At 38.2% G+C, this 22,891-nt stretch overlaps 1 protein-coding gene across 21 annotated transcripts in view; it reads right to left on the reverse strand.

The window, feature by feature from the left end:
* Positions 1–22,891, reverse strand: part of PLEKHA5 (pleckstrin homology domain containing A5) — a 155,451-nt gene that overhangs the window by 47,198 nt on the left and 85,362 nt on the right. For all 21 annotated transcript variants that reach the window (XR_010442988.1, XR_010442986.1, XM_064734961.1 and 18 more), the window contains 6 exons: positions 17,868–17,951; positions 16,803–16,923; positions 10,874–10,978; positions 7,494–7,566; positions 3,570–3,670; positions 2,141–2,256 (listed from right to left, as the gene is read on the reverse strand). Coding sequence is in view for 19 of the 21 variants with exons in the window: in XM_064734961.1 (XP_064591031.1) it covers positions 2,141–2,256; positions 3,570–3,670; positions 7,494–7,566; positions 10,874–10,978; positions 16,803–16,923; positions 17,868–17,951 (600 nt within the window). In the remaining 2 variants the exon portion in view is untranslated. The remainder of the gene's footprint in view (positions 1–2,140; positions 2,257–3,569; positions 3,671–7,493; positions 7,567–10,873; positions 10,979–16,802; positions 16,924–17,867; positions 17,952–22,891) is intronic.

The following is a 22,891-nucleotide window of genomic DNA, read 5'->3' on the forward strand; positions in this document are numbered from 1 at the left end:
GAAAGGAATAATTACAGTTCAGTCAATAGGGCCAAATACTGTTTGTCCTTCCCTGCAGCTAAACATCAGAAGGGAACATTTCTGCTGCTAATAAAGACCAGTTCTAAGAGAAATGGGTACATTTTGACTTTCTCACTTCACTATCTCATTTGTGGTTTACATGGCTAACTATTTGTGGAAAATAAGAGTTTATAAAAAACTTGCAACACCCCTTCCCTCCCACTAACTTAATGTTTTAAATATTCCTTTTCTCTTTATCCTCTCCAAGGAACTCACATCTCCAGAAAAACAGACACAAAAAATGTGCTAAAATTATTGAAAAGATTCTGTTTAACAGACAGTTGGATATGATTTCCAGAGTACCACAAGCAGTGGAGTGTCTTGATTTCTAGGTTTAAAGAATTATACTGCAAAAAGCTCCTGAATTATCACTGGGCTTTTTATATGAACAGGCAATTAACAGTGGCCCAACATTACTTTACATGAATATTTAAGAAAGTAAGTTCCTAATTACTCATTTATTGTATTGCAAGTATCCAGTCTGTTAATGAAAACTGTATTCAGTGCAATGCCAGGACTTCTAAAAAAAAACAGAACTCAATAACAAAAGCACTGCCAAATTTGACTGAACTAAAACCATTTATGCTTAAACTCCATCTATGCCAAACTTCAGGTTACTTAGAGATGAGGTAATAAGACACTTAATACTTAACAGATTTTTACAGGGAAGGAACAGTATTTCTTCTACATAAGATCATATCCTGCTATGTTTCATTTTAAGAACTTAAAAAACAGCCAAAAGATGGATTCTTTAGAAAACAGATGTCTTAAGGGTTTTCTTCCTTATTATAGCTAACAGATTTTTAACTTCTTTGAGACTTGGTCTTGAAATCTATTTTCTCTGAAGTAATTATTTCAAGGCTACCAACAAAGTTCTCAAAGAGGTCACATCTACTTCTGTTTCATTCTGAGGTTTCTTGCCTGAATCAAAACAACAAGATGGTGTTATATAAGTTGCTTTTCTGACAACTGTTTGGCTGCTGGCAAGCCTGTTCTGCCTGTGATATCCAGGCAGATATTCACAGTACTGCAAATATCAAATGAAGGTCATTTCACCAGTTCAGAAGAAGATTGAGAATGACCTCCCTTCAGTTTTGTTCCTCTACAAAGTGTTTATACAATTGATATGTGATTTTTGGTTGAAGTGAAGTGGGTTTGATTTGGTTTAATAATTTCTCCATATGTAAATTACCATCGTATCTCCAATACAAACCCATTTTTTCAGATAAAGTTTATTACTACTAAACTTCTCTCGTACCTGTGTCCATGAGATTTGTCTGTTACTTTTTTAAACTCAGAGTTGCTCAGCATTGCTGACTTTATTTAGCTCCAGGGTAGCAGGAACTAAGGGAGTGGAGAACAGATCAAGTGACAGCAGCCATCAGCAATAACTTTTGCGCTGTCAATAACGAGGAGCTTTTAAACTTTCAATTGATGAGGTTTCCATTACAGATGCCAGGGAGCTGACCCTAGGGACCACACTCTGAGAGCAAATGACTCTCACTGGAGAGACAGCAGCAGACAGGGCTCAGTCTGAGAGCACAAAGCTCCTGGCTGTAATTTGCTTTTCACTGTCAACACACAGGCACAGGAAGGTGAGGCTCCAGATCAGGTAAGCATAAATTTGGTGACAGCTTAATGATGAACAAGAATGGCTCCCCACCGGTTGCCCACAGGTACAAGTGGTTAATTTAGCCAGAAACTCCAGCTGTGAATTTGAGGACTGTGACAGCTTTAAGCCCAAGGCTGCCACCAGTTGAGCTGCTGTTGCTATTCAGTGAGGAGGGCAGGGAAGTCAAACATGCCTGCACACAGAATTTGTCATTGCACTTCTTCCCATGCCACTGGCTAGAGGGGTAGTTCATTTTTTTTCCTTCTAGCTCCTGACAACCAATATTCAGAACTGAACTTAGATTATTTTTGCTACTTCAAAATTTTATCCAACACTGTCCAGTTACTAAGGCGTCTTCAATATAAGGAGAAATCACTTCAGCCAATTTACATTCTATTTTATCATTAAACAAATCAAACTAAGCAAGAGAAACAACACTATCCCCACTGTTCTGTCAATCCACAGTACCTTTTCACAGGCTCTGTTTGCACAAGTGCTGCATCTATCATGGCTTTCATCCACAACTCCATTTCCTTCCCTGTATCTGTGCAGAAATAATAGGTCCTCATGTTTGGATGAGCTGCCTGATTGGAAATGACATGGTCATTGCAATAAAAATGTAAGATTCTGTAAAAGAAGAGAGGCAAATATTGTTACTGCATATTCACTCTAATGCTTTATCTAAGAAGATTTCTTCAAATAATATACTCAGAAAAAAAAATCAAAAGGAACACTACAGTGTTTCTTGGTCACTGCATTCATATTTTCAAAATAACTGCCTGTGGTTTTCAATCACAGCCGCTTCTTCATTAATACATTAAACAAAAAGCCCTTAAATTTCTTCAATCTACTAAAATGATATTGAGCATTCATTAATGTAGATGAATATAATTCTTATAAATAAGATTTTAGCATAGATTTTGGCAGTCTGAATGATACAGTAGGTTTTAATTTGTACTTACCATAGTAAATAAATGATGTCTTGGTTAGGAGACCAAACAAAGTGCCAAAAGGAGCTCATAAAACAACAACAAGAAAAAGTCAGGACAAAATGCTTAGTAATTTATATAATGATTTAAGATTGTCACGAAACATTGCTAAGAGTGATTCATGTAATATCATGATTTAAGTGATAATAAGTTCTTATTTTTATTTATGTGCAAAAATACTTTGTATTAAATAATGAATGAACTTTCATTAATGGGATAAATTCAGCTGCAGATGCTGGTTTATAATTCTAAATTATAATTCACCACAGAGGTTTTAAGACCCATGAACTACAAAAAAAATAAATCCTACCAGTTGAGTGTTATCCATCCATTTCCCCATTCTAGTAATTCTGTCTATAGTGACATCAGGCTAAGCACTTGAAACTTTTGCTACTCTATTATGCAAAAAATCAAGCTCAGAAGCTGTTTGTCAATCAATGCAAATGCTAATAAAAGAAACTTCCACACATCTGTTCTGAGAAGTCTTCAAATGTAGAAGAGAGGGCAATTTCAAGAGTAGATTTTAAGAAGAAAAAGAATTTTTGTGAGTGATGACACCTTCTCCCTACTAGGACGGGGAAATTTCTAACATCCAAAAAGGGTTTATGGCCATGTTTACTTATTATTAATATACTTTATTTTATTAACAACCATTCAAATTCTAATAAAAGAAACTTTGATACATCTGTTCTGAGAAGTCATCCAGGCATTTCTTACAGAGAACGGAGAATGTGATTATATAATATAGATCCAGAACTAAAGAAACTAACCAGGGTACAAATGTATTATTTACTATTTACTATGTATTATTTACTAATTTACTATTAACAACTCAGTAAAATGAGCTTTTGTGACCAGGCTCATGTGCTTTCAGACATAAAATCAGATGGCAAGGCTGCTCCCCTCACCTTGAAGGCGAATTTGCGGTTGATGTGGTCCTCAGCAGACAGCACAGATATCTGGAAACTGGGCAGAAGTATGCTCCCCAGGATCCCTTCTTCCTTCTCATCTGGGGATGCACACTGGCATTAGAAAATGGCCCTTGGACACAATATTGTGCTCCTTGGACACAAAACATTGCATTCTGACACTTCATTAAACTCCTTCAGCCACACAGGAGCACGAGCAGGGAGTTTAGCTCAGAGGAGAATGCATCAAGAACCAGAAACCCAGACTAACTGTGAAGAGTAAGTGGAAGTCAAGCCCCTAATTCAGTGATAAGAACCAGAAATGTTGGAAGCCAGGACATTGCTCTGGCTGCCCTGGATGGCTCAAGCCCCTGGCAAGGAGCTCAGAGACCCTGGCACAAAGCCAAAGACACCTGTGCCTTTGATTTTAACCAATTACCAACTTTGTGTGAAGATTTACAAGCCATGAAAATTTAAGTAGAATGGCAGTTAATTTGTCACAAGGTGGAAAAGTAGAATTTTGGGGTTTTTAGAATGGGGGTTCAGAAGGCAAGATGGAGGGAGGGATTTGGGCATGCCTTGTTCATCCTCTTTCTTCTCCTTAGCCTTCATCTTCTGTGTGATGGTGGCACTTTTGGATTGGCTTAGAGTAGAGACAGACTAACACAGGTGATAGGTATTGGAAAATTATTGTAAATAAAGTGAATGTAGCTTTTAGTATAAAAAGTTAACATTGCCCTGAGGGCGGTCATTGTGCCTCAACCCGACCTGCTGGACAGATCTCAGCTGGTCAGAGAAAGAATGTAATGGATAAGTGCAAATAAACAACCTTGAAAAGCAGAACTGAGGAATCCTGACTCCTCCTTTGATTGCTGGGCTGGGAAAAAGAGACTTTCTGATACCTTGGGGTTATCTCGACCACAGAGACCCCGAGACAGAGCAGCACACATCTACTGCCTGCTCACTAAAAACACCTCTGACAGCACAAGTGGTTAAAAACACTGCTCATGACTGCTGGCATTTCAGAGAAAATGTGCACATTCTTCTTCTGATCCCAGGCATATTATGCTACATAATCCCCATTATAATATTTAATTATGAATTATCATTATAATTCCCACAAAGAGTTTACACTCAATTACCTTCCATTTGTAAGAACGCACACGTTTCAGATAATTTGTAAAAAAAAGCTCTCCCCCAAAACAAATACCCTTTTCCCAGAGCCTTGTTTTACATAACATTTTAGATCAACAGATCATAATAAAAAAATGACATTTTAATTGAAAGCCACAACCAGTTTTTAAATCCAATTATACTTTAATAAAAGAATAATTGGATGCAATTCATAAAGTCTGTCTTAATTGTATTTCATGAACAGAATTTCTATTCACAACCACTCTCTTAGAGACTGTCCCCCATAAAACTTCTCTCAGTTGAAGATAGTGCCCACACTAAAACGATGAAATTCAGATGAAAACAGGCATTGCAAAATTTCAATCAGAACCTTCATTTGAGTTATATGGGGAAAGTTGTGCCCAGCCACCTTACTATCCCATGACAGATTAGATCTAAAAACTGTGCTTTCTGGGATAGTTGTTTAATTGCACAGCTGAGCATAAATTCATTCCTATGATAAGGCAGAAAAGAAATGGAGTGGATTGACTTCCAGGAACTCAGCAGCACCTTTAAATACGACTGAAACCATTCCACCCTTCCCTTCAAATATTTTTCTAGTCACACACAAAAATGTGCCCTGTCCCTGAACACATATGGCAAATATTGGGGTTTACTTTATTTGGACTTCTGTTTGGGGGAAAACTTCTCTTTTCCTAGATCATATTTTGACTGATGACTGGGTAAACCCCCACTAGTGCCACATAACAGCATTCAGCATTTCTGTTCCAGTGAACAGCTGCATGTCTGGAGCACTTTGGTCTTTGTTAAAGACATGCTGCCACATTCCAGCTCCACATTTTTAAAATCTGTTCCCTATCAAGTTTGCTTTTATCTACACATGCCACTGGCCCATATTATCTTTACTGGTGTGCTGTGTATGAAAGTACACAAGAAAAGCAGCAAATCTTCTGTCCAGTCCTAAGAACTTTTATTCATGCCAACAACAACCTTCCAATATGAAAGTGGATGGCTCTTCATGCCTTGGCAGAACAGAAAAAGAATATTCTCTAAGCTGTGAGAAAATACTATGACACAATTTTTCTTTTGATCTATAAATTGGATTTCAGATGCTAACACTGTAACACAATTCTGGAAATTTAGTAAGATTTACTAACAAAACCAAAGAAACCCAACAACCACAACTGCACAACCACAAACAGGTCTGTGGTTTGATCTGGGAGCAAGTGCAGGACCCTCCCTTTCCTATTTTTTCACTACCTGAGACAGAATTAACCAAAACATAAAAGGGTTTAGAGTAAGAGCTTTTTATATTTTATCAGCCACTTCTAATAGATTTTGGACTATCACTGCATACATTTAATTCCATTTTAACAGTTTTAACTACTTTCTAGTGAGTGATAGCTAAAAGCTGCATTTATCACAAAAACAATTTAGACTATTCCGCTTGTATTTCAGAATGTTGGGCCATGTAGAAAATAAAAAGATTACTCAGCTGTTTATATTTATTTTACTTGTTGCTGGTTTTGCTTATTGCTTTGTTTTATTTTGAATTTAAGCTGCACAGGAATTTTGTCAACTTAATCTGTTCTTAAGGCAGCTATAATGTAGCACTTTTTTACAACTTTTTGAAGAAGGAGCCTGAAGAGAGGTTTAAAATAAACCTGGAAAAAGCACAGAGTATGTAATGACCACTTAGGTAACCACAGTGTATCTGTACCAGTCAGTTGACGCCTTCATAACTGGAATGTGACTTTGACCCACTTGGGGTAGAGAAACAAAGCCTCATGATCATATTTGAATAATTCAGAATTTGCTAACTAAACCAGTTGCAAACAGAGCTTTTGTTTCAGACCCGGTTTGTCTTTGACTGGATCCATGCTGCACTTTCAGAGAACATCATTTGAAATTCATCAGTCTCTGCTTTCAGCATCAGCACCAGTCCTACCAATTCCAAAGTTTCATCTCAACTTGGAACCGTTTGATCCCCTTCACCCTCAGTTAAGGCTGCAGGTGGCCCTGTTTACATTCCTCTATTTTGCCATGCTCTACAATCCTCCTCACACTCAGTCTCCTTTAAACTAACATGTACACTTTATTGTAGGATTGTCCATGCTTCCCTGTGCCCAAGTCCATTTGTTTGTGGAGGAGCACTCCAGCTCATAATCTGCAGTGCTGAAGGGATCACTAACCCATGTAACTCCAGACTAGAATGAGAAGCAGCTAATTTTTCCATGTAAAATACGTCTGATCTAGCTACATGAGGTTACTAACAGATTCTTTTGTTCCAAAATACAGCAGAGACTTCTACTCATATGGAAATGGACAATGTTCCATTTTATAAGTATTCATGAACACTGATTAGAGTTCCCAAAGGCATATAGATGCTCTTTATCATTCTAAAAGCAGAGTTTCAGCTTCCCTGCACTATATCCCTTCCCTATCCCCATTTCAGCTACTTAACTCACATAAAAATCAGATTTAACCTGACATATTCAGTTTCTAGCAACAGAAGCAGTGAGAAAAACTACAACCCAGAATTTAGTAACAGAGGTGGCTATGAATGGGCTTGCCCCTTGAGCACAGCCTGGCAGGCAGGAAGCAATTATGTGAAACTGGTAATTAAGAAAGAAAGAAATAAAGAAGAAAGATAAGAGTAGCAGGCCTGGATATTGACAGCTATACAACTATTTTAATCCATTATGTTAAGCAGCAGCTTATTTCTTACATTTGACTGGTGTGTCAAAATTTATCCGTTCCCAGCAAAATTAGCAAAGGAGCTGAACTCACCTCTGTAGTAGAAGAGACACAGATCTGAGAGCACAAACCAGCGTTTCTTCCACAGCTTCATCCCAGTGCTGTCCTGCAGGAATCACAGGGGCCAGGTCAGAAAACACACATGGGGACAGCTCTGGCTCCCAGCACAAACCAGGCACTGCACAGCTGCTGGAACCCTGGATACTGACAATTTCAGACTTTCTGTGCTGCCAGCCACTGACCCCCAAAAGAACACTGCATTGGCCTGAGAAGGCTTCCAAAATGGAATGAGAGAACTGGGATTGTGGGTGTGGAGTTTGAACAGAAGTGTGTAATATCACAGGTTTTAGATTAAGTAATAAGGTTTAGGTTTTAGAATGTACTAATATACATAAAGCAAGATGGAAGTTTTAGGGTGGAGGTTGGTCCTTCTTCTTCTTCTCCATGGGTTTGGGTGGTTTTGTGTAATTGGATAAAAAAGTCCCCATTGCAGGGAATGGGTGGTTGGTTGTTCGGTTAAAAGTGAAAATAACTGAGGTGCCATTTTTTAATTGTACAGTGTATCCTTAAAAAGGCCTTGTAGAGAGGGAGATAGGGCTCCATTTTTAGTTTGTTAGAGTGAAGTGCTGTAGAACTCAGGGTTTGAGAGACTGTGACAGAGATAAGAACTAATGAACATCTAAGTCCCGATGAGAAATTCTCTCTCGCGATTTAATCCCAACCTTGGCAAAAAGAAGATAAAAACTCAACACACAACTGTGCTGTGTGTGCTGCCAGCTCAATTTCTTGGCTGTTTTAAGTAATTGACTTCTCATCCTGAGCAGTCACTGCAAACAAACGCTGTGACCCAGGAATCCTGAGGTGAAGAGGAATCATGGAATTGTTGGGGTTGGAAAAGGCCCTTTAGCTCATCGAGTCCAGCTGATACCAGCAATGCCAGGTCCACCACTAAACCAGGTCCCCAAGTGCCACATTAACACATCTAATTACACCTTCAGGGTTGGTGACCTCACCACTTCCCTGGGCAGCCAGTTCCAATGCTTGACAACCCTTTTTTTTTTCCCCAATATCCAGCCAAGAACTTAAGGTTGTTTCCTTTCGTCTTATCACCTGAGAGAAGAGACCAGCCCTCACTTCACTACAATCTCCTCTTTGGCAGCTGTAGAGAGTCCCTCTCTGAGCCTCCTTTTCTCCAGGCATAAATTGTAGAGATTACAATCTACAGTTTAACTAATGTAAAAAACCCCAAAACCTACACTTTTTTTTTAAAGAGCAAGATAACACTTCACGTACATCCTCTTTTGTTTTATGTAGGAACTCTCTGCTGAACTTTGTTTTCTATTACCACTCATATATCTAGAGCAAATTTCTTTCCCAAATAAAGTTTATTTCCTACAGCACTTTAATTTTCTTTTATGCTTACAACCAATTTACACCACACAACTCAGAATGAAAGACTGCCACCACTGCTGCAGTGTAAATAAGCCAGAGCACTGCAGCACACACATCCTGGCAGAATCAGATTTAATAAATATGTTAATCTGTTCCAAGAAGAAGAGTATGTGTGAATTAGCAATATTCTTGTAGTAAATAGGTTTTGAAACATGGAAGAAGAGGGATTCTCTAATGAAAAACTGTGAGGTGGGTTTGTTTTTGGGGTAGTTCGCCAGCCCAAGAAAAGTCAGGATAATTTTTAGCCTTTATTTCAAACTCTGCTCTTTCTGGGGTGGGGGAAATGAATTGAAAGAAAAAGAAAGAATAAACCAAGCATTAGCTAGGAAACATTATTCAGAAAAAGTATGTTCACTGTAAATACCTTCCAAAAAATGAGTTGGCTCTAGATTTAAAAATGACAGAAGAGGATCACTACATGTACTGAGACAGCACACCCTGAATTTAACAAAAACTGCCACTCTCTGTGATTACATAAATGTTATTTTCCTATCAGAAAGAAACCTGCACAAGCTTTCACTGTACATTTCTGAAGATCATATCTGTTGACAAAACTGACTAAACTGGCTCTCAATGACTACTCCAACATGGAAATACACAGTAGCACCTTTTCTAACAAACACCAATCAAACATCACAGCATTTAAGTGGTTTCCTACATAAACCATCTCCAGCCCTGAGGTGGATTAAGCACTTAGAGGTAGAACTTTTTATGCTCAAATACTGTCACAAGTTGCCAGAGAGGCTGTGGTGCAGTCTTCATCTGTGAGGAGATTCACAGCCCAGCAGGACAAAGTCCTGCCCAAGACACTCAAGCACATGGTGTGATTCTGGCGTGTCCTGTGCAGGGCCAGGAGTTGGAATTGATGATCCTGATGGGTCCCTTCCATGAGATTCCAGGATTCTATGACCCTGCCCATGATATTCCATGATTCTATGACCCTACCCATGATTTCCCACGATTCTATTTTCCATGACTCCCTGCTCTAGCTGAGCCTGGCTAATTGTGTTAGATCATCATGAGGTCCCTTCCAACCAAGCCAATTGTGTGATCCTGTTCCCCAAAAAACAGCAACAAAATCACCTTTGTGAGAATTTTTTCACTCTCAGCATTCACATCTCAGAATTCTCTTCACTCTCAGAGTAGAGGCCACAGGACTGTCTAAAACTGAGAAAATCTTCCACTAAACAGACACTTCTAGATCTACTATCTGAGCAGTTTTTAAAAACTGACTCATCACCAGCACTCAAATCTATGCAGGTCATTCCAGTCTATCTGAGTAGGCACATTAAATGACAATGTAGATCAAAATGACATACACACATTTGTCTCAGCTGAGTTTAAATTAATGAGTTCTCAAGGGTTTCTTGGTGGATTTTAAAAACAGATTTGTAATATTAACCAGAAGAGCAAATTTACAGCAGGCTAGAACACTGTCCCAATATTAAAGAGCACATACTTCAGATTAATTCACATTCCAAGGGAAAACCAAAAATAATCTCTGGTTTTAACATGATTATCTTTGAATTAAGGAAATGGACATACCTATGTGAAATATATGAAGAAATGGCTCCACTTCGTATTTTTTGTTGAAAATGTAACTTTTAGAAAAAAGACAAGGATGCATAGTCCAACAAAAGAAACTTTAAAACCCCCAATATTCTGGGTGATACACCTTTTGTCCCATCATCTCTACATACCTGAAATTAAATCAGCTATTTACTACCAACATCTGCTCAGATATTTTAGAGAGAATCATATATATAATCTACCAATGTTCTTTACTTGTCTGATGTCCTTATCTGTATCAGATATTCAGTAAGGAGTTAATGAATTGAAGACCACAGTTTATAGCCTCATTCTGCTATTGATATCATTGTATTTTTTAGAAGTGGTTGTCTGTTGTACCACACAATAGAGGAGAAAAAAAAAAAAGAAGGGGGTGAGGAGGGTCTGAGTACCTGTTTGTAGAGCCAGCCTCTTCTGACAACTGGTGCATTAGGATTTCTCTTTATGGAGTTGGATCTCTTCCCAAAATTATGAACCTTCTTTGAAGATCGTGATGTCTAAATTGAATTGAACATGTTATAGAAACCATGACATCAATAACTGTACAAAAATCAAAATGCTTTGCTTTTCTCTAAGATGTTTATCTTATATGTGCTCCTCTGGGGGACTGCAGAACACAAACTCTATTCTTTTTTTAGATAAATAATTACTACAATGGTTCTGCTGGTTTCAGCATTTCTTTTCTTCTGCAGAGAATCTAAAGATAAATCCCAAGACAAGTACCAAAAGATGTTTTGGGTTTTTTTCAAACAAGAAAAAACCCAAATTACAAGTATCTGACCTTCTTCCAAGGTAGGTAGAATACCTACTGAGCTGTAGGAAAAGAAGTAAACTCACAGAACTATTATTAATCATGGAAAACTACATCACCTGGACAACAAATCCCACTCTTTCCTGCTTCCAACACTGAAGTAACATGAAAACTTGTTCAGATTCCAATAAGATATAATTCCCTCTTTCCTAAAATAAATAATTTTTTTTGTGTTCCTTCTTTGTTCTGTGATCTCTTGGTTGGTTTGAATATTATTTTACTTGCATGCACTAAAGTCTACTTAGAAACCTTTACATGGAACTCCAGAGCTCATATCAGCTGTTGCTTTTACTTTTTATAATTCTGCAATGATCATCTATGATTAAGAGAAGTAAGAAAAATAAAGCATTTTAGATTTCTTCTAAATCCTTCTACTTGAATAAACACAAGAAACTGGAAAAGGCACAAAGAAACCTGTAGTGCTTTGCCAATTCACACTTCATTCTTCTCAGCCTACATTTAGAGAGTTTGCTCTGCAACTAAAGGAGCCGAACATTTACTTGTGTTTTAAATCCTGTAAGAATTCAGACACCATGAGACACAGCAAAGTACACTGCTGTGCAGAAAAAGTCAAGTCCAAATAAGTTTTTAAAGCTGCATTTCAAATCCACCATTTGGATTGAGACAATATGATAATCCTAAGTTTCAGCTTCCCTCTCTCTGCTACTGAGACTAATCGAGGTTATGCAAAATTCCTAAAGGAGGAAAGCTTGACAACCACTCAGGTTTTGTTGCAAATGAGGTGTGGGGTTTCTCCATGGAAATTCTCTCAACACTCATCACAGAACTAAGCTGGGTTTTACTCATGCTTCAGAGAGAATCCCACAGTAGCTGAAAAATCATAAATTGAGAACTTGATTTAAAATTACATGCAGCTTTTGTCAATTATGCCACTAACTGAAAAATACAACACTGCTTGGCAAAAAAAAATAACATTACAAAAGCTATATGTGCCTGCCTAGAGTCTATAACACAAAATAAATGTTATATTTCTTTGTTGCAAGAATCATGAGGGAATATAAAAACAATCAGAATGCTTTTAATTTCCCTTGGAGATACAGAAATTTGACTCAGTTCTGAAAAGCAAGACAGAGCAAGCAACTGAAAACCTAATTAAGAATAAAAGTAAAAAAGTCTACATTTTGTTCTGAAAAATTCTATCAGTGCAAAATGGACAAAGATCTGTAAGAAGCCAAGAGAATTATGACAGCCAGCTGTGAAAAAGGAATACATAACAAAGAACATATAAAAATGCAGTCATAAAGTGAACTACATCTCTCTGTTAACCTGTGAGACTGCTGCACTGGCATATCACACAAAAGCTGTGCTAACACTTTGATCAGAAATAATTTCTAACACTCACACCTACTCCAATATTAGCTACTAAAGGTTCAGAACCCCTCAAGAGTGCTCCAGAATTCCTACACTTGTAAAAATAGCTAATGCATTGAGGATGCTTCTGAAGACAAGCAAGCACTCACGTCAAGCCTAACAAATTCAGATAATTTAGGCAGCTGTCTCTAAGGTAGGCCTGATAAAAACCCATATTGACTCCAATTTCACTGAGCTAACAGCAGAGTTTTAATGGGTTACATCCTACCAACTGTGAATACAAACTTCCTTCAATTAAATGCAGCATCACAAGTGCTTTCTAATTTTAGTTAATACACAGAACACTTTAGATGACTTGTAATTAGTTTGCCACATGCTGCATAAAGAGAATAACTTCACAACAAACTCTGAACCTTAAGACAATGAGTATTTTGGGACACTGAAACACTGTAGGTGAGTATATAAACTAATTATGGGTTCTCAGACTTTAGATTACTCCTCGCTTTGTTATGCCTGAGATCTCTGGCCATCCCATGGTCCCTCAGATGTAACTAATTATCTCAAAAAGCAGAATCACACCTGGTACCTTCTGATCCATTCCAAGGCACAGCAATTCAGATGCCTCCAAAATCAGATCCTGTGGGAAGAGCCCTGCACAAACCCAGTGCTGAGAAAGAAGGCAGGGTGTCCAGCCAGTGATGTTCACTGGTTTACAAAAGTGAAAAAACCAAATACCCAGCAGGGTTTTGAGCTCTGGATAACAGACCAGTGAGCATCTGGGGTTGCACACTGCAGCATCCTGCAAGTGGCTTTTCTCCCTGCTTAGCCGGTAGGAAAACACAAGGTCTATGTGAGGCTTCTTTCCCAGCTTCAGAACTAGCAAAAAGTCATCAATTAACATTAAATTTATTGCATGTATATTTAAAAAACCTAGGTTGAGAACCTTGCTGATAAGGAAATTTTCTGCATGTAAACTCAGAGAGTACAAATCTATATCTTTGTTACTTTAACTTGTGTTTAAAAATATGTTTCCAGTTCAAGGCTTCCATTATCTTCCAAACCACAAAACAACAGGATGCTGCTTTCTGGATTTTGTAGGCAATTTTGGTGCCTTCCAATGCTGCAGCTTTCCATGAGTTGAGTGGGTTTCAGCCTCAGCATTTGAGCTTGAACCAGGAGGTTGCTCTTGAAGCAAACCTCCCCATCATTCACTCTTAGTGCGCTTTAGTTTGCATAATAAAGTAAACTGGATTCTATTTAGGAGTAAAATATAGAGATGCACAAAGAGCACTACTGGGCTGGTCTGAGTATAAATCATAAAATACAGTGCAGCTGTATTTTATTATCCAGCTCTGAGCACCAGGAACGCTCTTCACAACTCTCCTGTTCACTGGGCTGTTTGCCAATGAATTTTAATAATAATAACTAATAATAACGACAAAAATAACAATTTTTATTTCTGCTAATCAGAAATTTGCAGCTAACTTGGATCCTGAGCAGACCTGAATGGCTACACCTACACTAGCCACTCAAGGCTGGACTGCACTGAAATACCTATAAACAAATTGATTAATATTTGTGAGCACTGAGAAACATCCCAGCTGTACTGGAGTCACCAGGAGCTGTCCTGGGCTAAAATTCCACACCACTTTCTGCGAGAAAAATGTCTTCACCTTATTCTGCTGATAATCAGGACAGCAATGAAGAGCAGCAGATCTGAACTGTGGAGGGTGTCTGGAAATGTGATTGACTTTACACATTAAAAAGCAATTTATGACACATAATCCTGTTTGTCTAGGTAGTGATTTTAACAGCAGGGAGAAAAATAAGATTTAAAAAAAAAAAGACAACTACAAAAACAATTTCTTCATGCCACAGAGAGATGAAAATAAATACTTCTGTAGCAATCTGAAGCCTGTGGGTTTTCACAGCCAGGGGTCTGTGCTAGTGCCTTCATGTCTGGAAATAAACTTCAAGCTGCAGGAAATAAGCAGCACTTAAGAGAGCTGTAATTTGTTATTTGGCCCCCCTCATGTATACAGTGGGAAAGGAAGATTAGAATTAGGACTTCTACTGGGCAGGAACTGATTTGGCCTCACCTCATATTAGTCTCTGGTCAGCAACAGACTCCAGAGAGTCTTTCTGACACAAAACAGAAACTTCTCCAAGTTCCATGTCTATCAGAGATCAACTAACATTAATGGAAGGAAGAATTTTCTCCTATACCCCTTAACTGTCTGAAACTTCAGTTGAATCCCAATTTTTTTTCCATTCCTCATTACATTCCAATATCACGTGTGCTCATGAGTTATCTCTGAAAACAAAAAACACCTAAAAAAATTGGTTTGGTAATTACATGAAGCATCCATCTGCTCTGTAATTAATTCTGTGTAACTTCCTTCACTAATATTTTATTCCTGTTTTATTGTGCTACAATACTACTATTATATTAATATCATACTGCATATATATGCATATAATATATAAAAATAAATAATATATATTACATTATATTGTATATATACACACACATCTATACATATATACACACACTATACAATACTACAAACTACATATTGTAATAAAAAGTTAAGAATTTCAGGCTTTACTTTTTTAAGGCATGAGTTAAAAAAAAAAAAAAAAAGAAAAAAATAAAATCCGTTTTGTATCCAGGTACAACCCATGGGCCGTATCTACATTTCTAGGAAGCCAGGATTCAACTCATTATCCCTGAATAGCTGTCAGAAAAGGCAGCTTGATATTAGCTGTGGTTCTACTTTCCCAGCATTCACCTCCCCAAAAACAACAGTTTTTAAATGGTGTTGCACTAATTCAGACAAATGCACATCTGAAAACTGATGTACAGTAATTACACATGCAGCCACAAAGATAATATGAATATTTTAAGTGCATTTAAATAACTAGAACAGGAGGAATGAGAAGGAGAACAATCTTATTTTTTCAAAATGTTATTTTCACAGGAAACTAAAGTGTCATTAATCAATGAAAGTAGAAGAAATCACATTAACTAGGCCAGAGAAATCTCAATTTCCTTCTCGAAGACTATGAAATAAACACTAGGCTAAAGGGCATTTTCAACTTCTCTTCTGAAAGAGAAGTGTAAAAATGTAAGACACATGCTCCTAAATTGTAATTAATTTTGCATATTTGACCTGAGATTGCTTCCCAGAAAATGAATTTTGACAGAACTAGCTATGTGATTATTGCATTCTACATCACTGTTATGACTCTAACAAGAAATTACCTGGGGTTTTTTTTGCTTGCTTGGTTGTTTTAAGACTTAGCTGGTTTTGAGTTTGTTTTTTGACTGTTGTTGTTCGGGGGTTTTCTAGTTAGCTGTATTTTAAACTGTGCTTCCTGCATGGACTTACACATGATCATATGAAAGTTGAGATGGATTTTGTTACTGTTCATAACACATCTGTGACTCTCTATTTTTCCCCCCAGCAACATTAATAGATTAAAGACACTTTTCTGATTAAATAACAGTTTTCTAACATAGGTCAAGGACTCTGCCTGTATCATGAGATATTTAAAACAACAAAAAAGTTCCCAAAATGCACTGGAAGGAACCTTGCAATGTTCCTTAGCACATGATAAGTCAATTATTTCAATCCAAGTTTCTGACATTAAGGAATTTGCTCAGTTAGAACACATTCCAAAGTTTACTTTTTCCTTGCAGGCTGGATTAATTTACTGAAAAAGCACTTCTCAGGGTTAGCATTTTCAATGACTAGCTAAAGCACAGGGTTTTCTCCTTGTTTAACTGCTAACTACTGGCTAGAAGAGATGACAGCTCTTGTCTGTCATCACTGATCAAAGCTGTTCTCTTGGTCTCCTAGAAAACTTAAGGCACTTCTTATTTTTGCAGCAAGTGCACTTCTCTCTCAGGAATGCTAAAAATTAAAAAAAAAATTTAAAACGCACACAATAGGCTCCTCAGCTTTATCCAATAAACCTAAAAGTTGGTAAGAACATCTGGGCATTTCCCTTAACCTCCTGAGAACCCGGGTGAATGGAGAAGTAAAACATAAATGAAGGTGATCTGGGAGCTTTGTTTCTCTTTTTCAGTGGGACACTAACACACAGCACTGTCTAGCACCTTGTGGAATAACTAAATCATTTTAATTCTAATTTATTTGGACATAAAGACTTACTCTGCCCACAGGGCTCATTGGATGAGCAGCATAATCTGATGCCAGATTATAGTTAGTTGCTTCACATATCATGCTTACAGGTCGCTCCTTCTTTTCTTCAGATGACATTGCTGCAGCAGTCCTGAAAATAGAATATGTAATAGCACTGGAACATGCTGTGTGTGCAGACTGCTAATAAAAAGCACCCCTAGATGTAGCTTTGTACAGCCTGTGTCCTACTTTTCCAATTTGAAAGCAATTCACACTTCATTGCAGAGTTACCTGCACTGTGTTTTAAACTCCAACCTGTTGTAGATGAATTTTAAGATGTTGCTTAAAACCAGAATTTCTCTCTTAGCACCAGCCAGGTGTTGGTGGGAGGGAAAAAGACAGGTATGAGTGTGAGATGGAAATGGAAAGAAATGCTCTCCAAAGGCCCCCTCTGGCTTTGCCCCCCTTTCACACTGGGGAAATTTGGCCAGTTCTGGTGCTTTTCACTGGAGCCACCATGAAATGTGTTACAGCAAAGGTGGTGGGGAGGACACCCAGAACCCCAACAAAACCCTGAGCTCAGGCATGAGCTCCATGCAGACCTTCTGTATTGCTCTACAAAACTAATGCAAGGACAGCAAATCTGAGTTATTACCAATGATTCAGAAAGTAGCCCAACTGGCCAAGGAAATACTCAATTGACGAGAAACTATCAGGCAAAACATTATACATTAACAGCTTGTGGTTGTCCCTAAGTGATTATAAAATTTATCCCTTTCTGGAAGTTTATTTGATTGCTATATAATATCTAGGCTGTTTATTAAAATTACAGAACAATTAAAGTGATAAAAGGAAATTCATACAGTGCATAAATGTGATTCATTTCTACCATACAACTAATCTGAGCTGTGTTTTCTATCTTAATTAGTATAAAATATTTATCATTACTTTCAAGTGATTTAAACAAGTAAAACTGTCTACATGTTGATCTCACTTGGAAAAAATAAATACTGTCACTAGTAATCACTGAATCTTACTTCATTATTAATGGGCTTTAAAGGCTGTGCTTTACAGAGTGAAACAGAAGGCACTTACTGCTCATTCACAACAAAAATACAGTTGTCCTGTGAAGGCTGTCCTGTCACTGGATGTTTGCAGGTCACTTTTCGTTCATTATGACTGTGAAAGAAAGAGAAAGAAAAGTATTAGGCAATAAGATTCACTTCAGTTATAACTTTATGTATTCATTAACAGAGTTTCAGCTGGACAGGGACGAGTTGAACATGAGACATATTTAACTGCTCTGTAAGGATAAAACCCTGCTGTAAAAGCAACTGTCTTCATCCTCAGGACATGAAGACACCAGTTTCAAATGTCCAATATTACAGATAAATGCCCAGTGACTAGAAAAAGAGTGAGGGGTTGCAATCACAGCTCTACTTTTACAGACTTGACTTTTTAATTCGGGTTGCTGCTCACAAGTGTCTTCCAGAGGCTGGGAGGCTGAGCTTCATCCTCAGCAGCACAAAAATGCTCCCCTCGCATTATCTCATTCCCCTGAACTGCAGATCCTGATTGAGCACAGCAGCTCCTGCAGCTTGCAGGAAATTGCCCAAATTCAACAACTACCCGCTGCTGCCACACAGGAAAGAAATGCCTGGGCTTGAGTCCTCCAGCCTGTGAAGGCAAGAAGAGAAAGGCAGGGCTGGGTCTGGGTTAAGCTCAAGAAGGACAAGGAACTGCTGGGGGAGGTTCAGCACAGGGCTCTAGGGATGATGAGGGGACTGCAGCATCTCTCCTGGGAGGAAAGGCTGGGAAAGCTGGGCCTGTTTAGCCTGGAGAAAAGATGATTGAGAGGGATCTTATCAGTGCACCCACATGTCTGAAGGGTGAGTGACAAGAGCCCAGTGCCAGAGCAGGGGCACAAACTGAAACACAGCCAGCTCCACCTGAATGTGAGCCAGAAGCACTGAGCACTGGAACAGCTGCCCAGAGAGGCTGGAGAACCTCCTCTGGGGAGATCCAAACCTGCCTGGCCACCACTGTGTCTCCTGCTCCGGGTGAGCCTGCTTTGGGAGAAGGGCTGGACTAGAACATCTCCAGAGTAACTTCATCCTTAACAACTACTTCTTTTCTGCCTTTTCACTGAACTATCTGAAGTTTCAAGCACTTTGAAGCACAGCTCATCTCATGAATGTCACACTTTCCATTCTTCCTGCTTCATAAAAACAACGTGAATTAACAGGACTATCTTAATATTCTCCACTTTTAAACTAAAATTCTTCGGATCATAACAATTTGCAATTATACAGCATTATTGAGTAAAAATTGCCTCCAAACAAAAGCATATTAAAAAAAAATCTACATTACTTTCATGGTGAATGAATGGAAAAGCCTTCATAGAGTGCAAGATTAGAAAGACAGCCCAATGCTTTGCACTTCTACTGGCATTTTAGAAACCTACTAATGCCTAAATGGAGAGACCATGTTACAGTGCTTAATGATGAGCTGGCAATTGCCAGCGCTTTATCTTTGTTCCGAGTTCAGCAGATTTCTAAGTTTAGCCCCTGAAGGAGCTGTTGTTGCAGAAATGGATCAATTACAACGAGGAGACAGGAAAGAGGACAGTCTGTGCCATTCCCAAATGCCCTGGTCATACAATGTCTCTCAAGGAAATCAGCACAGATTAAAGAGAATTCAGGTTCAAAACATCCCTGAGCAAGTATCCAGGTTTCTTTGGTTGGTTTTTTTTTTCTTTTGTGAGTCCTATTTTCTTCCTTTCCCCCCCCCCAATATTTCAGAAACTCTGACACCAAAGTGAAAAAAACCCCAACAAACTATGGAGATGAGCTGTCCAAAACGCTTTGCCAAAACGTTGCCTTCTTGTTTGCATTAAACCTTGACAGGTGACTGTCAGCTGCATCCATAAATGTGGAAATAAGTGGATCAGGACTTCTGCTCAGGGACCAGAAATGCTCAGGTCCACCCAAGAGGAGGCACATCCCATGTTCTGTGTGAGTGCACATCACTGATGATACAGAAGAGGCAACACCCAAGGACTGCAATGAGGAAACCACACAAAACCCGGAGGGAAAGGAGGGAGAGCAGAGGAAGCAATACTCAAGAACATTTTGCTTCAGGTTTGAGTCATAGATCAAGTTAGCATTCCAAAAGCACCAAAAAAATCCTTGAACAAAACACAGTTTTCCCCACTAGTCACACAGATGTTGAGATGTATGGGAGGTAGCTGAGATTACACAAAAAAGGCAGAAAACGTATCACGGACATGAGCCATGCTCCTGAGGATTGTACAGCACTTTCTTCTAGACCTGAATAGTCACTTCCTTCTAAAAGAGTAAAGCAAAGGGAAAACAGGCTTTTTTTTCTCTTCAGCTTAAACACAAGTGAAATCTCATGGGTGAACACTGGAAATTCAGCTTGTGCAACTAAGAGTGATGACTGTAAATATGTCTAACTGCATGAACAGATTTTAAATACTTCCATTTGAAAACTTTTTCATTACTCATCTAATTACTGCATTTTTGGCAGTAATTTACCTGGTATTTTGACAGGGCCCCTCAAAATACTTGTGCAAGGTGCAGTGAAGCTTGATAATTATTGTCATAACCCTCCCACATAACAGTAGGTTAAGGCATTTGTTTCAAACTCTATCTTGCAGAGCACAGAGAGTTTGATTCCAACCATGCTACAGTTTGATATTCACAATCTTCAACATCCAATTTAGACACTTGTTCAGTTATCCATAAATTCCTAGCTACACAGAGAATTTCATTTATTATACTACAATAATCTATACATCATGAATAAATCTCAGGGACAATAAAGAAAAAAAATTATTGAGAACTCTAATTTCAACTTTATACCAAATCCAATGTGTAATTCAGAGTTTCAACCTTGCATATTTATGTGTATGTACTTTATTATGTGGAAAGAGAGTGATTCACTTTGACACAGCCAGTGTGTTACTTTTCCCTTATGCAGAGGTGCATCCTCTTCCTTCTCCTTCCAGTTTTTCCCATGTTTTGAGAACACAGGACAACTACACACCAAAGTCTTTTGCATTTTTTCTTAACTGAACCGTACTATTTTAGGATCTGTATTAATGGCATGCTAAACACTAGAGACAAAGACAGGAAAAAAATTCCCTGTGTATTTCATTACTATTCATGAACATATTCTCCAGACTTGGGATGTGGCACAAACTACTCCTCATTAATATTTGCTACTGGAATGTGCTGGGCTCCAGAAATCTACACTAAGATGACATGAGAGAAGCAATTCAATGTAAAATAAAGCATAATTCTTACATGTATCAAGATATTATTCTGTGCTTGATTCCAGCAGTGGTTTTATACCTGCCATGAAAGAATCAAAACCAAACTAAATCAAACTAACCATAAATGTGAAAACAAGCAACCCTAACCACACCAAAACAGCCTCACCTGGGTAGAAATTCCATTTTTAGATATCTCAGTGCAAGACAACTGGTACTAGCCTAACAGCACTAACTTATCTTGACCCCTTTTCTCGAGAATTTTCCAACTTCTCCTTTCCAATCCTTTCCTCTGAAAGCTGCAAGCTTTGGCATCATTTACAAGGTAGCTTAGCTCTGGCACATGGACAAGCCCCCAGACCAAAAGGATTTATCCTGTTCAGGTTAGAAATGACAGCAACCTTGAATTTGACTCATGTTAATTTGCCTCCTTATCTACTCTCTCTCTCCCATCCTTTGAGACTCTTAATCTCTTCAGAAGACAGGATTATTTTACTTATTTTCCAGAAATGTTCAAAAAAAAACTTTGTTGTGCAGTTTTAATCTACTCACTAATTGTACAGTCAACAGCAATCTTTTTGTTGGTTTAATGTGATCCAAGGACTACTGGAAAAAAAAAAAAGCCCTCAAATATATAATTCAGAGATATTATTCTATTTGTAAGCAGCAACTAAGCACATCATTCCAGGTGCAGAGCTTGCCAACACAAGTCCTACACAAGCAGTTTCTTTGTTTTCTATCTTGTGTTTTCAGGACTGCTGACCCAAAATGCTGTGCACCAATGTTTTGTTCTAACACACGATACAAAAGTCAGCCAAATCAAAACTCTGATCAGTTTTACTATTTTGAGGTCACTATCATCTTTGTCAGTATATTGCAAAGGAAATTAACTCAGATAACTGCAGCTGGAATGCAAAAAGAGCTATGTAATCCTTGTTGTACAGTTAAAATGAAGGGTTAGACCATTTTTCCTCTGGAACAAAACAGCTCACTCCTAAGTGGCAGCAAAGATCAAAGGACCAGGGTGGAAACAGTTGGTTTGGGGTCTCTCCATTGAATGATTTGGTTGAGCTCCCTGTCCTCTTAAAAAAAAAAAAAGAGCTGGGCCAGAACTCCCAAAGACATCTGGTTTTCTCCCCCTCAAATTAGAGCTAGATTCCACTTCAAAGCTTCTCTCATGGCCTTTCTTTGCAGCCTTTATTTATGTGCTCCTCAGTGCTAAGGCCTTCTCATTTGCTTATTGTCAATGTGGCCATCAAAGCAAAGGCTGAATACAAACAAATCACAAACCAGGACACAACTTTTAAGAGGCCTCCACATCCTTAATTTAGAAACACTGTTCCTTTTGACAAATGAGCACTGGAGAACACATTTCAGAAGAATGCTACACCAAGTATCTGCTTCCTAACATTTAGTCTAGGTCTTAAAATTCACAGACTGGCAATCTAATCTCTGTTATGGATACACACAATCCCTATATAGCACAAATATGCTGAAACATATTTCTTATGAGAAGCAGTTTTATGCATTTTTCATGACAAAATACTCAAGAAGATGACAAGGTAAGAAGACCAAGATTACCAGAGCAATAAAATCATTCTCTCTGCATTAATGCTGAATTTCTGCACTGATATTTAAAGGTAAGGTTCAACTGGAAACAAACATAAGACAAGTCTAGGGCAGATTTGTTTGGCTTCTGTGAATGAAGCCCTTCATTCCTTACTTGGTGAATCGAATCAGCCATTTCTACCTTGTGTGCTTGCTTTGTAGCATAAGAATGTCTCATTTCTAACAGCAATAAATGCAGTTATAGTTACCTAACCAA

This window comes from Zonotrichia leucophrys, chromosome 1A (assembly GCF_028769735.1).
Source record: "Zonotrichia leucophrys gambelii isolate GWCS_2022_RI chromosome 1A, RI_Zleu_2.0, whole genome shotgun sequence".
In the NCBI taxonomy this organism is placed as follows: Eukaryota; Metazoa; Chordata; class Aves; order Passeriformes; family Passerellidae; genus Zonotrichia; species Zonotrichia leucophrys.